Source organism: Meleagris gallopavo, chromosome 4, assembly GCF_000146605.3.
Source record: "Meleagris gallopavo isolate NT-WF06-2002-E0010 breed Aviagen turkey brand Nicholas breeding stock chromosome 4, Turkey_5.1, whole genome shotgun sequence".
NCBI lineage: Eukaryota > Metazoa > Chordata > Aves > Galliformes > Phasianidae > Meleagris > Meleagris gallopavo.
The window spans coordinates 47,930,179-47,951,268 of record NC_015014.2 but is presented as its reverse complement, the minus strand read 5'-3'; the positions used below and the strand labels follow the sequence as shown (position 1 = coordinate 47,951,268).

The window sequence follows — 21,090 nt, the reverse complement described above, 5'->3', positions numbered from 1 at the left end:
CCAGCACCATGCCCTCCTAGACACCTGTACTGTGATGCCTGCAATAAAAACACTTTAATAAGGTGTTTCTTACACTTGCATGCTACACTTGTGGTCAACTGCTGCAAAGTTACCCTCCCTGCTTTCACATCTTTGATATCTGAAAACTCTTTTAAGAACTGCTCTTGTCTCTTTTCATATGGTTATAAAAGCATGCTGGGGCAGCTTGGGAGCCTCTTTGAAGCTTTTCCTTGAGATTTGCTTTCAATTTTTTTGATAGTTTGATAAGTAAGCACAAGACTGAAAGCAGTGAGGGCTGTGAAGAGGGTTCACTGAAGAGTCTTTTGGTACAACTTAAAACTTTGTCACCTCCTAGTGTGTGGAAGACTGCTAGAAGCATCACCTACGTGATGGCATGCCACCTATTTGCCTCACTGCAGACCTAACTGGCTTTCTGCAAACCACTGCATAGACAGCCCTGGGCAAGTCCAAAACTCAGCAATGGAAGCCAAAATATAAAGGAGGAAATGGGCCTTGTTGCTCTGATGGCCAAATATCCCAATGCAGTTGGAGCTGACACTAATATTTCCTTGCATTATTCCCTAAGATTTAAGGCACACCTAACCCTAATGCTGGCACTTTTTTTTTTCCTAGAAGCTTGCTCTGTATCCCTTTTATACATACCATAGATCCCTGAAACCCCCTTTTTTTCCTATTAAGATAAAATACAACGAAGCAAGAACCTTTCTTACCAATACTTGTGCAGCTGACTCTGGGCGCTGCCTAGCTTTTAGGCAAGCCAAGCAGGAGCAGTGCAATGCCAGTCCTTGCACAGCCTTATGCTCCAGGCTAACTCACATGTGTTAGGGATGGATGCTCATGGGTGGCTTTGCTAAGCAGCAAGTTATCCTAAAAGCCACTTTTAAATGTATTGCTCTAATGGAAATGTGGGTTTTTAAATCCAGTGCAGGAAGGCCTTACATCTAAATTTCATGAGAGCTCCCATTACTATTAACTGTGGAGAAGGTAATAAATTTTGCGTAATTTCTCAGCCCAAATTTTATTATACTTCACTCTTATTCCCACTGAAATTTAGGATATTTTTCCTTGTTCTTCACCAAAGGCATGATACAGTGTTATGATATTCTGTTGAACAATTACTGTGTTCCTGCTACACATACACTTTCATTACTTGCTGCCAGAGTAAGGCACTTCTGGGCAAAATATTCGTGGTAAGTATATGATGCAGTTTGATGCGTCCAGCAGTCATTAAACTAAAACAAACAGAAAACCTTCCAGAAATGAAATAAGCAGATCCTGAAGGATGAACTAAAGTACAAATGTGTTCACGCTTGTATTTGTACATGATTAAACTTATGAATAAAAGATTAGCATCTAAGTGTTTAATTGAATAAAAAATTCTGTCACATCATGACAAGTGATTCCATGTGGGCATTACAGAATGGCCTCATTTTTACAGTACTGGAAAAATTTAGTTAAACAGAAGAGCATTAAAAAAGGAAAATGAAACACTGGAATATACTGGAGTGATAACATCCAATGATATATAAATATAAATATATACATATTGCAATTTGCACAGAGTAAAACTGAAGAGAGAAGCAATCTGCTGCAAAGTCTGAACTGCTGCAAGGCATCTTTAGCAAAACTGTGCTCAACTGGACTCTGTGAGACTTGCACGACATATAATTTATATGAGGAGCAATAGGATGTCAAACTAGACCTGCGTCTTCCCTCCTGTAATTTTGCTTATGTGAACGACATGTAGTGACATGTACGGATTATATATATATGTAAGAATGCATAGAACGATCCCAAAATATAGACACTCTTTCCAAAATTAACAAAAATTAACAAAAATTAACAAAATTAACGAGTTACACCCACGTCTATATGTTTACCTTCTAGAGAAGGAGAAGACATCAATTCCCTGCTTTTTCAATGAAAAGCTTTCAAAAGGCATATAATTACAAAAATCCCCCAAATCTGCATAAGCACAAAATAGCAATGTGTAACATTTTGTTTGGGATCCCTTCTGAAAAGAAAGGGTGCTCCGAAGACCTTCTGAAGTCATACAGTGGCTCTGGTGGCTAAACGAAGGAAGAAATTTGTAGTTGAGCTTAGACCAGCTCAGGGCCACATTAGACAACAGGAGGCTTTGTGGGAAGTTGGAGGCAGCCCCACTTTTTTTTCTTTACAAAGCATTTGTTGGCTACAAACTCCCCACTTCCTCCATCTCTCTCTCCGAGCTGACAGTGCCTTAGCCCTCGTGTTTGGCCAACCAGTAGCATCCGCTTGGCTGGGAGAAGGAGGAGGGGGCTTCACCAGGCTCTCTGCATCCAGCTACAGCATTCACCAGACAAGCCCCAGCCTGAAGTCCACCTGTAACTCATCAATCACGTTCCCAAGGGAAGGGGAGAGAAAATTCCCCAAGTGGGATGGATGCAGATGCACTAGTGATGACGCTCTTACATTTTGGGGATTACTGTACCAAGAATGACAGTTTAATAAAAGATTTTACATATTTTACTATTACATGTATTCTTCCAGCAACTTCTAATTTATTTTCCTACTTGTTTTCAATGAATTTTCAGACACAAAAATAAGTATCTTGTCTTCACTGTATACTACCTCAGTTGGATGGTCTGTTGGCTGTGGTACCATAAGTTGGTTGTGATGCTGAAGTACAGTCTTCAAGTAATCTAAAACAGTCTGGCAGGGCACTGCATGAAACAAATGGCAATTACTGTATATTAGCCAGCTAGCACAAAATAGGAAAACAATATTAAATCAAGCAATGTTATTCAGGATTTGTGTACCTCTGTGAGATTTATTTCAAATGGGAAATATTCCTCATTTTGATCTGTGCTGTCATTTCATTCAATAAATACACAGCTGACGCTGTATTATTATTTCCTATGTGGAGATCTCTGACATTCATTTTATTTTCCACCCGCTAGTTTGTAAACTAGGCTTTCTCTAGTTTGAAATGACAATTATTACAAATTATTACAAATGCAAATTAGATCAGCAGTAATAATAGGAAAAATATCTGTAAATACGATAAACAGCCCAAACCGTACAAGCAAGAAAACATTCAAGGATCTAAACCATGCAATGATTAACACATAAACATGCTCTAATGTTTCTGAAACCACAGCATGATTAACTATACCATACAGATTTAATGATTCATATGCTTTAATTTCTTTTCCCTTCCTTTTTCCAATTTTTTAAATAAAAGTAGGTGATAGGCAAATTGCTTTATTTGTCTTTCCCTCATCCTTCCCCCTTCTCATTCCCATTGCTCTCATCCACTTCAGTAAGTTGTACCAACATCCTATTCCCTTCTGCTGAGGTGATAGGTTAATTAGGGATGATTCAATTACAGGTCTCTCTTAAGCAGATGCTGCCACATCCCTGATTAACTCCGGAGCATTTTTGAGAGACACTGCTTTTCTCCTGAGCCTGAAACACAGTAGGAGACTTAAACAGATATTAATCCAACATTAAAACTGACTCCTCCAAGACTAAATAAGTATCCTTTTAAAGGTATCGGTCTCCCATTTTGTGTGCCTTGTTTCAGTAAAATATTCACGGATGTTCTTAGCTTCAGCTAAAAATCCAGAAAGAGAAATCTCAGTGTTCCTCCTTATTTATTTCTTAGTTTCCAGCCTTTACAGCTGGCATCTGGGGCTTTGTCTCAAGCTGGCAGTCAGAAAGCAAGCACAACATTGTATGAAGGCAGGATTTACAGTAGCCTTCCCCCAGTGTTTTGCACTCTTTCCTGAGCACTCCCAGTGGGTAATAACAAGCCCCTGCCTAGGCAGTGCTCTCTGCTTAGCCCTGTGCGAAGCAGTGTCGTACTCAGTGGTCTGCACACAAAGCCGTGCAGAGTCCCTGGCATGGGTAACAAATTCCTACCAGATCGTTTCACCTCAGGCTGACATATCTGTAAAGACTCCTATGTAATTTGATATAACATGTAAGTACTTTGCCATGAAGCTGTGAGCTTATGCGCTGGACAAAAGTTAGCACTTCCAGTGACCTGGACTGTTTAATATCTCTGGCGATCTCACTGCTTATTACTAGACCAGCGGTGTAGGTGCTACGTAGTGACACTGCTGAAGTGTATGAGGAAGAGAGTATGTGTGCTTTTTTGTAGGGAAAAAAAAGAGCCTTTTAAAGTAAGTCATCAGATGGCTTTGGAAAATGTTTTGATTTTGAAGAAGTCAGAATGGCAGTCAAGCTTAATAGTTTCACCAACCTGCTCGGTAACCTTATAATGGCAGCTGTGCTGCAGCCTCTAGCAGCAATCAAAAATAAACAGTACAATAAGTTCTTAGGTGGAATAAAGGAGAAAAACGTGCTAACTACAGGTGGTAGATTGGATATTCTTCAGAGGGCATAGAAAGATTTGGCTTTTCTGCTTCCCCATTTTTATATACAGGAAAGGTTATGGAGAAAAAAGATATATAAATCTTTTTGTCCCTATGGACAGGCTAAAGGATGAGACGGTATTTGAATATCATTTCCTTACATTTTGTTCAGCACAACCAAGTCCCTGTGGTCCTGTGCTAGGTGACTGCCACTTGCCTGAAGAGCTCAACAAAACAGTGCTGTCCAAGTCCCTGCAGAAAATTAAATGCTGACTGAGAACATCATAGCCTGGTGAAGAGGAGAAAGCTCCTTTTAACTATTTGACTGATTAGCATGAGGCTGGAGGTGTTCTAGTAGACAAACTGAAACTGTGCCCTACTCAAAACACATTGTTTTTGCCTGTGTTTGCTGTCTGATGTGTCCAAAATTAAGCCTGAGCTGGGGATGCCCATGCACAGGTTACTCCATGTTTAAATACATGTCCAGGGAACACAAGTGTCACGAAGACTTGTTCCGGGAAACTTCAGAACCTGTGTGATAGGGTCACCAAAACCTCCTACTCAGATACCTGGGATCTTCTGGCAGGTTACAGGAAGAGTGCAAAAGAATATGATGGGTGATCACACCATTGCTGGAAAGAAAAGATGCTCAGACCTGGACGATAGCTGAGGAATAGCTGGGAAACATGAAGAACATGAGAAGAATCCTGCTCCTGTCGTTGGAAGTCACTGCTCTGAATGTATCCCTTTTTGCTTAGCAATTTCACTGAGCACATACAGCTGCCAAAGCATCAGTTCTTCCCTGGAGCTTCAGTGATCTCCAGGCCTTGTGAAGCATTCTTCTGCGTTCTTCCAAATGAATGGGGCAAAAGTGAGAACACAAAAGGAAAGTATTCAACCTGTTGTGTCCCTGGTACAAGTACAGCTCTAAATGTTCTCTGCTGACAAAATGCTTTCACACTGCTGGTGAAAAATATAAAAGTGCTAAAAGCTGGCTGAAGTATATAAATAATTCTACCTTCACAAAAGCAATAAAGTTTCAAGCACAAAACTGTATGATTTTTGTATCGTTTTGGTAACTGAAGGTCTCTTACCACTTTTGACCCATAAAATCCTCATGCATCACACAGCTTGCTGTTGGTACAAATAACCCCTGCCTTTCAAACACCACATGCTGCTTGTGACTCAGGCTTCTCGGGTTGCCATTTCACTAAACCCAAAAGTGAAGCCTCAAAGAGGGCAGTGCAAGGCCCCAGAGGCAAAGGTTCAGGTTTGGTTCCATGCCCTTTACTGCGCTTTACAAATACCCCCTTTGTTGAGAGATAAGAGGAAGTGTTTCCTCTGACCTCTGTAGTAAATGTAACTTTAGAAGAGCCTGTGGTTCCCAACGAGTATGAATAAAGATGTAAACCTGCTCACTTATGCATTCTGTGTTTATTTTGCTTTGATTTAGTCTTTAGAGAGTTAACAGGATCATAACCTGGACAGCCAATTCTCTGCATGCTTCTGCATGTATCAGGTAACGTCAGTGGCATTACTAACAGGAACCTGTGCTTACTGTAACCAAAGTGGAAGACACTAATGTAGTATCAGCTTGATCTGATTTAGTAGAAAGCCTGGAGGGAGGCAGTAATTTTCCTGCCCATTAGGAAGAAGTTCCCATGCCCTTACCTTCTGTGTGACTCAGGAAAGACAGCGGCACAGCAACCTGGCCTGCAGGGAGTGACGAAGGAGTGAGATCTCCGAGCAAGCTCGACGGCGAGGAGGTGCTAGGAGAATTTAGTATGTTGGAAAGGCTGGCCACGCTGAGATGCAGAGTAGAGACCAAGCAGAACACGCTCAGAGGTGGCAGAGCTTCATTGTTAATTGATCAAAGTTACAGACCTCATTGTTATTCCACACAGTAAACTTTGTTACCGAATGCTGTAACAAGTGTTCCTTTGGCATCGCTTGTCACAGCTTTCTCTGTGGAACAGCCTATTTTCTAATAAACAGTTGGCTGTATCAGCCACCAACTATACTGGCTACAAAAAGTTTCCCAAACCTCACTCACCCTGCAGATGGTGTGAGCTGGTAAAAAGCAGTTCAAGGTATCCTAGCTATGCAGGGTCTACTCTTGGCTGGTTATTTATTGGTACCTACTAATTCTCCATTAAAAATGCACACCTTATTTCAGGTTTGCAATTTTCTTTTTCTTCTGTTGTGCTTCCTCAGACTTCTGGAGGACAAGTGCTTGTTCCCTGTTACGCACTTACAGTCAGCAGCCAGATTGTTTCTCAATTTTCTCTTTGCTAAGCCAAACACTAACCTTCCTAATTTGCCAGGAAAGCAACTCCTTCACAGAAGGCTCCAGATGCTTTTTTTAATTATTCATTTTCTACTGTTTCTCATCTCTGCCTTTTATTCACTACTACCAACTTTACTTCATTTATTACGTTTCTAATTGTCCCTTTGCTGTCCCACTATGTTGCCATTTCTGTAACCAGCAGGAATCTCCACCTCCTACATAGTCTTCAATAAAATGCTTTTAATATTTCCCAATTATCATCCACCCTTTCTTTTTTACTCTCAGTTCCAACAATATTCTTTGGTTCTGTGAAGCCAGATTTTCATAAAGTGCCAAGAATATTTGTAGCATTGGTTTGGTCTGCACTCATTCTTCTCATTATAAACATTGACTCATCATCACTTGTGCTCTGACCTGTCAAAACATGGCCTCCATTGCAACACAATGCAGGTGGGGCTCTGACCTCCCAAGTAAGCAGGTGGCAAGAAATCTGGTTATTCTGTTCCTTAATGAGATGTGGTGGTCTGAAGCTGATACTAGCTAGCATTTCTCCCTGTGCCTCACAGAGCAGAGCATGGATCTCAGCATCACAAAATTGGGAAGTGTGCATATGCACATCCGTCCCATTCAGACTGACAGCTGTTCATTAAGACTTGCTTGTCACTGCAATGTGTCCTCCTTTGCTTGACCTTGAGCTATTCTTCACTTGAAGTTCATTTCAGGGCATTTCTAAAGTGATGTCTGACTGTCAAAAAGATGTGACATATGATATGGGACCTACTGAAAAGGTGAATTTCTTATAACATTAATTGAGACCCTTCCCTGTGTGAGATTTGGACAAGTGTGCAGCGTAACATAACTTGTCTCATTTCAGCCTATACACACATTTATTTCAATAGTGAGATGAAAGCGGTGTAGATAACCTGTAAAGAGAAGCTGAGGTGTGTTGAATTTGAAAAAGATTGAAGGGCGATGAGAGATGGAATTAGTAATGAGTTCCAGATCTCAGTGCTCAAGTCCTGGCAAATTTGGATTCTTTTAATTGGGCGGCAAAATAAAAGCAGCTCTCTTTTTTAGTGAGAGCAGACAGCAGAAAGCTGAGAGCTGAGGAATCAACATTACATGCACAAGGGCATTAAAGATTGGCTGAAGTGGCCCATCACCACTGCTGAAAGCAGGGAAGGAAGCAAAAAAAGACAGCAGATATCCTCTTACTTCTAAAATCTCTCTCACTTTTGCTTTCCAGGTAGAGTGAAAAACCATGTTACTTCTGTAAATCTGAATCTGAAGAGGCATTTTATTTCTCTTCATTTTCTTTTGCACAAACATTTCTTTCAGAAAAAAGAATGTGCTGCTTCCCAACCTCCCATGGCTTTTATTTCTGCCTCTGCTCCTTCCCTCTCCACTGAGTTAATAGAAGTTGCCTATTCTCCTTCAAGTCTCAGCTACAGCTGCAAAGTCTGCAGGACAGGGACCTCTCCTATCAAACACCATATGCATTTACACTGCTAACAAGTAACAGTGAAACCAAGAACTTCCAGGAAGCAGGAACCACAGAGTGTGTCACACAAATACTAAGGCCTGACCTTAATAAAAACACAAACCCAAGTCCAGACAGCTGGACAAGCCAGACAAGCTGGGGAATGAAAGGATTGAGCACAGCCCTGCCATGAAGGACATGGGGGTACGGGCGAATGGCAAGCTGGACATGAGCCAGTAGTGAGCCCTCACAGCCCAGAAAGCCAACCATATCCTCGGCTGCATCAAAAGAAGATCAAAAGAAGCACCACCAGCAGAGTGAGGGAAGTGATCCTGCCCTTTTACTCTGCCTCTACTGAGGTCTCACCTGGAGTACTGCGTCCACATGCGGAGTCCTCAGTACAGGAGAGACATGGACCTGCTGGAGCACATCCAGAGGAGAGCCACAGAAATGATCCAAGGGATGGAAGACATCCTCTCTGTGGACAGGCTGAGAGAGCAGGGGCTGGAGAACAGCTTGGAGAAGAGAAGGCTGATCGCGGTGAAGCACTGGAACAGGTTGCCCAGAGAGGTGGTAGAAGCCCCGTTGCTGAAGACTTTCAAGGCCAGGCTGGATGGGGCTCTGAGCAAACTGACGGAGCTGCGGATGTCCCTGTTCATTGCAGGGGAGCAGGACTAGATGACCATTAAAGGTCCCTTCCAATTCTAAGGATTCTATGACAAGTCAACCAAACCTCTCTGCAAATCTCCAAGAAAGCCTGCCTGCACAAATTCCCATGGGTTTTCACAAGGGCAAACCTAACAGTGAATGGGACAAAAAGCCATAATAAAGCTCCGGTGTGCCACACTTAGGTGTTATTAAGCTCAGGCTGGTTGGGTGAGTTAGCTGCACACTGAAGTTGAAAGCAGAGCCATGCTAGGAGGATTCAAGTGGGCCCTCTTGCAGAAGAGTCCCGCTAAAGCTGGTGGCAGCTGCAGTTGAAGCTTGTAGGGTAAGGGAACCTCACACTTTGAAGCTGAACAGGCCAGAGATCAGACCAAAACATCCCAAGCTTCAAGGGAAACCATGGAACTGGTTAAGCACGAACATCAAGAAAAAAGAACAAAAAGAGACATGAAAAACTGTTCATCATAACCCTTGATGGCTGCTTTATCTCTGCTGTTGCTGTAGTAGGCTCTTTAGAAATGTGATGCTCTGAAAGTGTAAAAGAGACAGGATTTCTAGAGGAACGTAGTGTCTTATTAGATCATCCGACTTAGGGAGAAAAAGTCAAGCCCTGGGCACACAAAATGTTCAGGAAAATTTATCTGACTTTTTCACTACCCTGATATTAACTTTATCTGCAAACCCTGCTTTGCTTTGGCTACTTTCAGCTAGCACCAGCACCTTCTTATATTATCACCTCTACATTTGAGGGTTTTGTTCACCCCTGTTCTTCCTCCTTCTGCTGTTGGGCCAATGAGGAAAGAGTAATTACTGCAGTCATCACAGATCACTTTGTCTTACTTCCTTGTGCCTTTCTGGCTGGTTTGCCTGAAATCATACAGCAAAGCAAGAGCACCAAGAGGCAAACCCCCACACATGACCCCACACCTTTGCTTCAAACACGCAGAGGTATCTGTCTCCTCCCTTCTAGGCAAAAAGCCATGAGAAAACCCTGCTGACAACAGTGAAGGAGAACTGCATAATAATCTTACCTATTATATGAGCTAGATCCAGGTCTTACCTGCAGTTTCACAAATAAATCTTTAATTTTAGTTTTGGGAATGGATCGCAGCCCTGGTAATTTTAATACAGAAGAAGGAGATTAGGCCACATTTTCTCCCTCATACAGATGGATTTACTCTGCTTTTTACGGTCTTAGAACCTTAAAGAGCTAATGGCAAGTTTGCCAAACTTCCTCCAGGAATTACCTAATCCTTCTAAAATTGTTCTCCAAAATGAGAAAACACACCGAACAAAAATCCTTTTTTGAATTGAACACTTACAACACTCAGAGCTTCTGTCTTAGAAAACAAACAAACAAAACAACCCAGAGAAAACTGCACAAACTGCAAAACATCAACAAAAGCACTGAAATACAAGTTTTTCTTCATATATTCACATAGCCGAAAAAATAACGATTTCATACAAATTTAGGTATTGTTTCAGACAAATGGGTATTTTTTGAGAAAAAACAAACACAAATAAAACGTAAGCAATATTTCATCCATGTAATCATTTTTCTCCAGTGGTGATCATCCAAATGGATGATGTTAGGCTATGGGTAAGAGAGTACCGGAGGGCACCTATCTCAAAAGGGCTACAGGGAAGAGTGCTGGAAAGAGACAAATCTTATTTTCTGTGTCCAAGATACTGTTTTTATAATATCTGTTAAAAAACAGAATTGGTTGCCTTCAGATTTCCTGAAGAGACACTTTTCCTGGCTGTCTTTCTGCACGCAATGCAAATAGCGCTCTGCAGATCTCCAGTCAGACGTGCAGGGCAGGTATTATTAGCACGCAAACTCTCAGGGATTTTGAAAGGCCCTTTCCATACGGAACGCAAAAAAAGAAAAGGTAAGTATTTCAGGAAAGGGATGAAGTGATTCATTCACAGTTATAGAACAGAAGGGTCAGGCTGGTGCTTTCATCTTGCTTATACTGCTGCTAGCATGAGCCTCAATTCCCATGCTGCAGGCACCGGGCAGTCCTCATTGCCCCTCAGGCACAGCAGGAGTTCCTGACAGGGCCAACACAAAGCCAGCACAGCACTGCTTCAGCAGCTGAGTAGCATGGTACCATTGCCTCCATACTAACTCAGCTGCCTCAATGCTACGTCAGTTGCCCTTATGGAGGAATTTCTCTGCACTCACGACCCTGCTTGGCCTGCTGGATACAAGTGTGAGATGCACTCAGGAGCAGGGAAGGAGGCTTGTGCTCCAAGATGGCTCTGAAGCAGTAGGTGGGACCAACACCATTGAGACATTTTGCTTTCAGGTAAGCCTGATGCCTCAGAAAAGAGCCAGAAATGCCTTGATCAGCTCTGGGCACTGTCCCTGCTTACATACGGAGCTGAGCATTTTAAGTTATGGGGCAATTTCTGTCAGCAGCTCTGGTAGCAGAACATGGCTAGAGCAGAACCAGAACGTGAGGCAGAAATACTCAGACAAAATCTTGAATTGCTTAAAGTCACCCAGTGGCAGCTGTGGGACTGTCAGAGAGCCCAGATCTCGGCCTGGCATGCAGCAAAGTCATACGGGACTTCGTGTGACTCTTGATGTTCACTCCAACACTTCAAGCCTATACTTATATGTCACCCAGACAGTATCAGGTGACTTGTGATTGTATTATGTTGGCTGGTGAAGTCATTCATCCTTGCACATTTATTTTAGTTTTTTCCTGCTTTCTCTGACACACCACTAACAAGGCGTTTCAGTATTGCTGGGGGGTGACAGAGACTGTGTCTCCGTAACTTTCCTCACTTTTAAAGTGAGAGGAAGGGTAACCATGATGACCCACGTGAGCACTGTTTCCTTGGGCTGGCATTAACTCTGCAACAGGTAAACTCAATGGGATTTGATTAACAAAGAGCCAAAGAGTATGAATAAAATGAATGCCAGCCAAAATGTGGAATGTGGATCCCATCAGACTAACCTGACTGCTGTTCTTTACTGAGGTTCGATTGAAAAAGTTTGGTTGAACAAATACAATATACGTGGACTCCTGAAGGGCTTTTAACTACCATGTGTTACCTGACTGCAAAAACAGCAACATACAACATCAGTAGACTATAGCACACATTCATTAAGAAACTGCTGCTGACATCTCTAGTGTTTGTCACTGGGGGAATTATCCTGAATAAATGTATTTCTAGCAAGTTTCTACAGGGACTGATAGCAGTCTCAGTAACATTCATCAGTTCTAACCAGGATCAGGAAGTTAATTAAAAAAAACCAAAAATACTATGGATAATTCAAAAATTTGTGAACCAGCGAACAGCGGGAAAAGTAGTGTATCCAAAGCAACCTGGATCATGCAGTAAATTAATACAGCCAAAGACAAAGTGGGTATGTGTAAGAAGAAATGTAGGGAGAAGCTGCCTTCTGGGAAACGAAGAGACTATTCCTCCTTCAGTCAGGCAGATATGAGCATATTGTACATATTTCCAGTGCCCAAACTTTAAAGAAATGAGCAGAGGGGAGAAAAGAGCTACAAAGAAGGATCCAATATGTGCTGGTAGCTTTAAATAGCTCTGTCTGCTTTAGGTCATCTAAAGATGAAAATTAAGCCAGCTTTCAATTTCTAAGCACCTTCATCTGGAAAAAGTACTTCGTGGTACACATCACTTGATTTAGCAGAGCAAAGCATACAAGTTTGGATGGAAGCTGATTTCAGATAGCCAAGTAGGGAATGAGGCACACACTTTTACCCATATGAGTAACTGCTGGAGTCAGTCATTGAGGAAAGAGGCAGAGCCACTTGTCTACAGATCAGCACTGGTGGCTTTCTGGGATGTTACTTCCATAAATGTTATGCTTTAATCAAAGTAAAAAAGAAAGTGGGTTCAATACAAGTCACTGACTGAAAGTTGGCAGGTCAAATTATAGATCCTAACAGAAATCCAACTGATTTCTGATCTCATGTTTCTAAAACTAAAATTCAGCAGGAGCTAAAGTTCACGCAACGCCATCACACAGTGTTTCCATGTGATGTACAAACCACTACTAAATCCAGCAAGAGCATATGAGTGACTCCAGATTTTGGGAGTGGTATGGGGAAGTATTCTAAATGTTGAGTTTCCTCTACTCTGAACAATGTTGGTTATGTGATTTGCTTGTACCACCAAGGGACCAATACATAAAGGAAAACACAATGCAAATAATTAATGATAACTGGGGAGAATCATGACAATGAAAGCTTCTTTCCTGATTGCTTTTTGGTCAGATTTTGAGACTAAGTATTCAGGATGCTGCCTTCTTCCTTTCTGCACAGTTAGCAGCTTTGGAGTATTTTCTTTCTTGCAGTCTGTGCTGAGGTATTGGTACCTTCCTGCCAGTTAGAGATCTGTTTAACGAACTTTGCATGCATCTACTCCTAGCACTGCAAAGTTTAGTAAGCAAGGCTGTACCTCCCTAGCATTCAGAGATGCGCTGGAAAAAAAAGTATGGTGTACATGTATTTTCTTCGATAACTTCTAATTGCTTTAAGTATTACTTGAGGTGCATTTTCGCTTGTCCTTCAAGTTTAAAGGATGCGGGCTTAAGATACTTTGTTCTCATCTGATCCCACTCTTCAAGTATCTCAATGCATCTTAATAGTGAGCAGTCTAAAGAGTCTAACATTTAAAGAGATATGAAAAGGTTTTCACAGACAATTCTATTGGATGAGGTTATTCTGTCTGCTTTCTTTCCTCCAGTGTTGCACTGAAGAAGTTGCTAAGTCTTTTGTTCCCTGGGTTTTATTGGAAGGTGAATGGGGGGAGATATATCTATACCTCTCACAGAACTAAGAGCCACTTAAGAGATACTGTTCAATACAAAAGCTGAACTCATTTTGTTAAAGGTAAGGATAAAACTTTGAATAGCTTCATTAAGTAACCAAATCAGGAGCCCCCAAGGGGAATTAGATCCATAAGCTGCAACATTACTTAGAGAACAACACAGGCAATTAGGTATAAAAGCATATATTTGAAATTACCATGATAAACCACCTGATGCTTGGAATTTGAAATTACAAGCATATCCCATCCTGAACACTGCTCATCAGTCTAGAATTCACAGTTCACACGAATAAGTAACAGCAGATATTTTTCAGTGGGCACAGCTATAGGAATTTAGGATAGAGACAAATGCCAGTGTTTTATAACTATGACTGCAAACTTAAAAAAAAAAACAAACAACTAGAATGTAAAACAGTTTATCACCTCAACTACTTCTATCACTAACTGAAAATATTATATAGTAGAGGATTGTTTACCTGGAATGCTCTCCAGTTTTCTACGAAGCTCCTCATTTTCTTGTTGCAATGAAATTACCTCCTGTTCAAGCTCTTGACACCGAGGGCAGTAACCTTCCTCTTCCTCCTCCTCTTCCTCTTCTGGAAGCGTAGAAGATGATGGGTGACCATGAGATTCAGAAGTTGCTGGAGATGTCCATCCACCTAAAGTGTGTACTGGAGAGGTTGAAAGTGGATCCACATCTGCCAAATGGCTAAAATCATTTACTGATGAGGTGTTCTGAGAAGGGAAGCTCCCAGAAAGCAAATAGTTCTGAAGCGAATCAGTAAAAACTCTCAGAAAGGCTGAGGTTTGTTGTTTCTTTTGCATATACTGCATCTCTATGTCTAAAATGTCTGACGTCTGACTATGGACCATTTTTCCAAGCTGACATTGCTCTTGTCTTTCACTATAATTTGGGTTTTCCTGCTTTATACAAGAAATCATTGACTGAGAGTGATTGTTGTCCAGTAGTTTTCCACCACAATTTAAAAGACTTAGAACCCGGCTGCATTGTTGGGCAAAGGCATCCAGAATCATTCGACTCTCTGAAACAAAAAAAAAAGATGAATCACAACAACCTAACGCAAAAAGTTATGCCAGGCAGCAGCAGCTAGATGAATGTATGCAACCATTTACAGTAGCAGGCATTTTATTTCTGAACATATTAAAATTATGGCTTCTGCTTTAATACTTCTGCAACACTGCGATTTAAAACAATCCTGACTTTGCTTCTATTTTGAGAGTGCCCTTGTGCCCTTGCTGTTAACCAGAAAAGCACTGTGATGATAGTCAGTGCTTAGTGCCATGTTCTTTCAGAGAGATTAAGACAGAGAAATGGGGAAAAAATACAAATTCCATTCAATTTGCCACAATAAAAGTTCACGGGAGTATTTCTTTTGAAGCAGATTTCAAGCAGTAGTGAGCATTGCCTGTACCTATCTGAAGGACTTTGTGCTACACCTTCCTCCTATTCCCTGCTCCTCTCCAACAAGGCTTCCAAGCTTCAGTTTTTCTCCCCTTCACTTTTGCCACACTTACCTGACATTGGGCATAGGCCACTTGATGAGACCCACTCCAATTACATGGTCTTTAATGGCTCCTTTTGTTTTAGCTTCCAAAGAGGTCCAGAAAAGATTCGGGAGCAATGCTTTCTGTTGTGACTGCCCACAAAGTTGTGGCCATGCTGCTATCTCACAGCAGATAAAAGGGGCTGAGCAGTTTCTGGAAGCAAGGAAGCATGCCAGGCCACAAACACCTGGACCTGCCTCTAATGACAGGAGGAGCAAAATACACCACTACAGGATGGCTTACTTCTGCAGGATCTATGTGTGCAGAGTCAAGCAGCTATAACAGTGCCTGCACTAAATGCAAATGGCCAATGCGTTTGGCTCTGATTTATGGTATGACCTGCTACTTTCCCTGATATCAGTGTCTTTAAAAAAATTATTTACAGCTTATAGCCGAGTTCCTCTAGGCATCTGAAAGATGTAACTAACATTTTGCAGGAAATAAAAAAAGTGGTAGATTTAAGCACTGCCAAATTTGGAGAGCTCTTCTCAGACAGGCTTGACTTTTAGTAAGTGACAAACGCATTCACTTTTGAAAAGGCAACCTGCTACAGATGTATGGAACTAAGCACCCCAAACCTTCACTTAACTTAACCTCGTCACTAGAGATGAAAACCACAGCCTCGTCATGCTGATAACATGTAAAGACCAGAAACTTCGGGAATTCAGTTCTTTAAGAGATGGTACTTTTCACAGTACTTCTCCATGACCCTGGAGTTTTGTTTGCTGGTGGAAAATTACATCATCCTGAGGTTAGAACTGCTATCTTGCAGAATATCTGAAATGACACTAATTTGGAATTTTACCATCCTCCAGCCGTCAATAAGGAAGAAAGAACTAAGGCAGCATACAAATGGAGTAGACCTCGCTGACACACAACCCAAGGGTGTCATCTCCTGAGGACTCACAGGTAAGAAGAGAAGCATGAGGAAGACAGAAGGGAACATACAGTGCAGTGTTCTGAGATGGCTGGGAACAAGATGAGAGCACATCAGCACGTGAAGAACAGGGGGCTCTGAGACAGCTCTGAGCAGCCCCACAATCTGTACCAGCAACTCACATCACACCCTCACTTTGAGTTCTGACCAAGCAGGACAGATCCCTTCGACACATCTTTCTGTCGTCAAAAATGCTTGGGTGCTTGGTAGCCTCTATACCCACTGTCACTTCCAAAAGCAAGGAGTCCTGGTGACACTGCAGCTTTCTAACTGGTACCTACGGACAAGAAAGGAAATCGTGAAACTAAAATACCACTAACACTCTCAACTTGTGCTTTCTTTGCCTTATGTCTTTACTTCACATATTTTCCCTTTAAAAATACGAGAGGATATTGATTGGAACTTTGCAATCCTTCTACAGAACAGTTTTTCATTCATTTTAATCCTATAATCCGATTCCAGACCTGAAGTCATATTTACTGTTTGTATTTTAATCATTATGGTCCCTGTTGACAAAACAGTTACTCAGTTTTTTTGCATATCTTTCTTGCAAGGGGACGAAAAATGAATGAAACAACTGAAAAGGGATTAGATTTGCATAGGAGACGCTATTCTAGTATTATGGCTTCTGCTAAAACACGGCCAGGAGTAACCTGCCATTTCAAATACCAGTTCTGAAGAACACTTTAATAAATACTGCCATCAGTAAAGATAAAATTAGTGATTAGTTTTGTTGTAAAAATGAATGTGTTAACGCATTCACTGTGATAATGGCTTAAAACGTAGCTGAAATTTCATACAGAAATGACAGCATTGATTTAATCTTCAGTTCAGTATCAGATCTACTACAAAGACACAATAACAGCAATTACAGTCTTTTTTCTTAGCTTTAACCCATACCCAAGGATGTAAAAAATGAAAGCTGTAGTGGTGAGGCTATTACAAAACGTGAGCACAAGGATTTGCAAATGCCTTCTGCCAGTGCCACTGGGCAGTGACAGTGAGAGATGCCCTCAGCACACAACCCTGGCTCCATGTTGAACCACGTACCACTGCAAAGTACACCACTAATACTACATGTACCCACAGTCTGAACAACCCTGAGTGAGAATGGCAACTACAGTTATTCCTTGTGATGGAAAGAAAATAAAACAAATGCTGCCTATTTAGCATTTATTACAGAGCTTGGTATTCCAGCTTTTGCAGGGTGACTGTAATTAGAAACGCAAGCAGCGTGCAATGTCTAATCAGTAATAAATGACAAAAAATTGTTTTTATGTGAATACTACCGGATAATCACAGATCTATGATTCTTAATTGATTTAATGTAACGTATGTATTTTCTAAGAAAGAAGGATTCTGCTGAAATGACTGCACCAGACTGAAATAAACTACTTACTGAAACTGTATTGTGACACTCCTCTTCCTTATTACGATGCTCACCAACCATGTAATTCTAATGTGTCAGACCCTGCAGTCTTCAGTCTCACAGAACTTCTATTGACTTCAGCTCCACTTCTGCCTGGAGGTGGACTTGCCACATTAGGCCCATAAAGTGCTAACAGGAGATGATTAACTCACCAGAAGTGTAAGCAGTTCTAAATGGACTATTTCTCTGAGAATGCAAGCAGCCAGCTGACAACAATACACGTGGCAAATGAGGGACCAACTCCCAGATACAGTTCTTCATTTTCACCTCTTTTTCTCATTGATACTATTTTTTTTAATTATTATTTTTTATATATATTTTTTTTTTGTCTCTGCAGCTGCCAGACTGAAGACAAGGGTTTAGTAAGAGCAATCGCATGAAACTCAACCTGATGACCTATGGCAATGCATTAGAAAAGCTGTCTGGAAAGGCTGGTGGGTACTACATCAGATTTTTCTACACCTGAGGATCTTTTCAATTCTTAAACCAGACAGCTTTATTAATAGGACACTGTCCTGGATCTCAACAAATCCGTATTCAATTGTTGGCTTTTCCATGGTTTCCTCTGTGACGTCAGGTGGATGGTATAAAAAGATGTCTTTACTGAGCTACTGAGAGGGGCCAAATGCCACACACTCTCCCCGTGGGGAATGTACCCATTCATATTTGATCTTCAATAAGATTTGAAGTTTCGGTTTCAATAATCTCACTCTTCACTTTGCAGTGTTTCAGATTTTTATCTCTTGATTTGTTGAATAACTGTATTCTATTACTTAAGGTCCTGGGGTAGCAGCTCTGTATCCCCAAATGGCTTTGTCCTTGTATACAAATCTTTTCATCACATGTTTAGACAACAACATGGCTGCAAATGCCTGAGTCGAAACTGGGAGCATGTGACACCCTGACCAAGGGATGCTTTTGTGAGCATTTTACATGAAGATCACTGAGACACTCCAGCACAACTGATCTATCCACTCCACATAAGTATTTCCAACTTCTTGCTTAAGGCCAAATTGATGCTCTTCACCTTCTCTATTCAAATATATACATATATAATTACATACATAGCCTGGACACGATAGAAATTGCTTAATTAGTCTTGTTAAGCATGCCAGGTCTTTAGCACTGAACTACTGCCTCTATGACAGCTCTGCTTGTCTTGCTTTCCACTTACACACTTCTTAAATTTCAAGGCACATTGTAAGGTCTACATCATGCTTTCCTATGGAAAAAAAGTTTCTTTTGGAGCCCATCATGCTGTTTAATGCAAACAATAATAAAAATAAAAAATACACATTGTTTCCATACCAGGAAAATATTCCAAATACTGAACTAATAAAGAATTGACACTCCAAAGGAGAAAACAGGTGTCTGCCCACATTTTGAATGTACCAGTGTGGCTTATACTGCAGCAGCAATAGCAAGCACTGCTCACCTGAGAAAAGGGGAGGCTTGTGTTTGCAGCACAGCTTCCCATTTCTCACAGTAAGACGACATTTCTCAAGCTGAAGCCTTCCCTGAAAGGTGGGGTCCCAAGCTGGACCTTCCTTCGCAATGAGACAGGGTGGAGAACGCCTGCTCTGCTCTTCATCCTTCCCACAGCTCTCTCCCTGTTGCTGTTTTGGAGCCCAGGCCAGGGCAGTCTCTTAGTCCTGGCAGGAGCTCTGAACACTGGCACATGCTTGAAAACATGGAGGCATCCTTACTCTTCCCCTTTGGCTGTGTTATAGGTGCCCACTCTCAAAACGAGACTTGGTGCTCTGAATCTATAAATGCCAGAAACATCGTGCCTAAAGATTAAGAACCAGCTGTATCAAGTGTTTAAGCTGCCAGACCAGACTAAGACATACCAGGAATGACACTTTACCAGTCAGTTTACATTCTGTTGCCTACACATATGAAATGCCAACAGAAAGCAGGAAACCCCTGAAACAGGTGTTGCTGTAGAACTGCAGCTCTCTCCCAGTTCATTCCAGTAAGCACCTGCAAAACACCGCAGATAACCTAAGGGGGAAAATCCTGGAAGCCAGGGTAAGGACTGCCTGCCCTCTGCAGAATAACAGCACACAGCTCAGACTGTGGTGACAACTCACACAGAACTCCTCTCCTACACACTGTGGCATGTTTGCTTTCTCCTATTTTGTCTGTTCTACTTGGTAGCAGCCTCAGCTGTGAGAAAGGTATGTTGGGATCAGGAAGTGTGCCTGACGTGCAGGTGATGAGGTCTGCAAAGCACAAGCAGCCACTCCTCGGTCATCCTCTCTTGCATAGACCCAGCTCAGTGACAAACTCTGGAGCTCGCTCAGGCTCCTGGTTCCTACAGCCACAGAGGCAGGAGGAAGTCCAAACTTCTGCTCACCAAAGCCCAGAGAGCTCTGCTGCAAATATGGCCTCATCTGTCACCTACCAGGCAGCTGAATGTCTTCGTGGCGTGATCTGCTTCTGTGAAGAAATGCAGGTGTCACATTTATCAGCAGTGTTTTGATTGAGGGCCACAAATATGCTGAAATAACAGCATTTGGGCATCTAAATAACAGGAAGTTTCAAGAAAAAAATCCGACATGACCTTCGGCCACGGATTACAGGACCATGCGTCAAAGCAGAGAATTTTCATACTCATCTATTAAACTTTTTTTGGTAAAGTACGTGAATTATTTGTTACAAGAGGTGATAAATCCATCCCACGTGTGGCAGCTTCGGAGTGAAACACAGGCCTTAACACACAGCCATATATTCTATTAACCAGCACATCTCCCTGTTCGGTAAAGAAATGTCATCGCATTCGTTACAAAGGCAAACAGCAACATAGCAAAACAGGATCCAATTTTTCTAAATAAATAAATCAATGATGTGTCAAAAATTAACAGATGAGTTAATATACCCGATGTTATCAAAACCAGATGGTGCTTCATAATATTCATCCTGTTCAGTCAAACCCTGAATGTATTCTGGACCATCAGTATATAAAATAGGATGCTGCTATTTGTGATGGCAAACAAAAGCAATCATGCCTGCCAAGCACATACTATAACAGGCAGCATTTCAGCTCTGCTAGACAGAAAGTAATTAGAATGCTTTTAATGTCCAAAAGAATGATGCTGATAGGCTGCCACAGATGTGTAGATTTATGAATATTTATATGGCGGTTTATAGCTGACACTTTTATCAGTTGAAGAAGATAAAATATCTGCCTGACTCAAAAGCTTGACAGTCAGGTTAATAAAATCTCATTAAAGAGAATGACCTATGCAATTATATAGGATTTATTGTAATTCATTTTTGATTGTACTCTGCTTAAAGATGCAATTTCCCATTTCCTGATGCCAAATTTAGGTTGCATATCAAGATCTACGTGGTTTTTAACTCCGAGCCATCGCCAGAAGAAAGATACGCGTTCAGCATCTCGCTATCTTACACCTCGCAGGAAAAAATATTAGATATTTTCATCTCCGTTCCAAACGGCGCTCCGCGAAAGCGGCGCGGGGAAGCGGCCCATCTATTGCCCCCGTTACGCCCCCACCCCGTTCCCAG

General features: G+C 41.6%; 1 protein-coding gene across 3 annotated transcripts in view; it reads right to left on the bottom strand.

The window, feature by feature from the left end:
* Positions 1-21,055, bottom strand: part of BEND4 (BEN domain containing 4) — a 29,069-nt gene extending 8,014 nt beyond the window's left edge. The window contains exons 1-3 of one of the 3 annotated variants that reach the window (XM_010710234.3): positions 16,253-21,054; positions 14,104-14,670; positions 2,632-2,723 (exon numbers count right to left, since the gene is read on the bottom strand). In XM_010710234.3, coding sequence (XP_010708536.1) covers positions 2,632-2,723; positions 14,104-14,662 — 651 coding nt within the window. In that variant the 5' untranslated portion in view covers positions 14,663-14,670; positions 16,253-21,054. Of the gene's footprint in view, positions 1-2,631; positions 2,724-14,103 lie in introns of all 3 variants that reach the window. The other 2 variants (XM_031553148.1, XM_031553147.1) reach the window with 2 other exon arrangements.
* Positions 21,056-21,090: the final 35 nt, after the last annotated feature.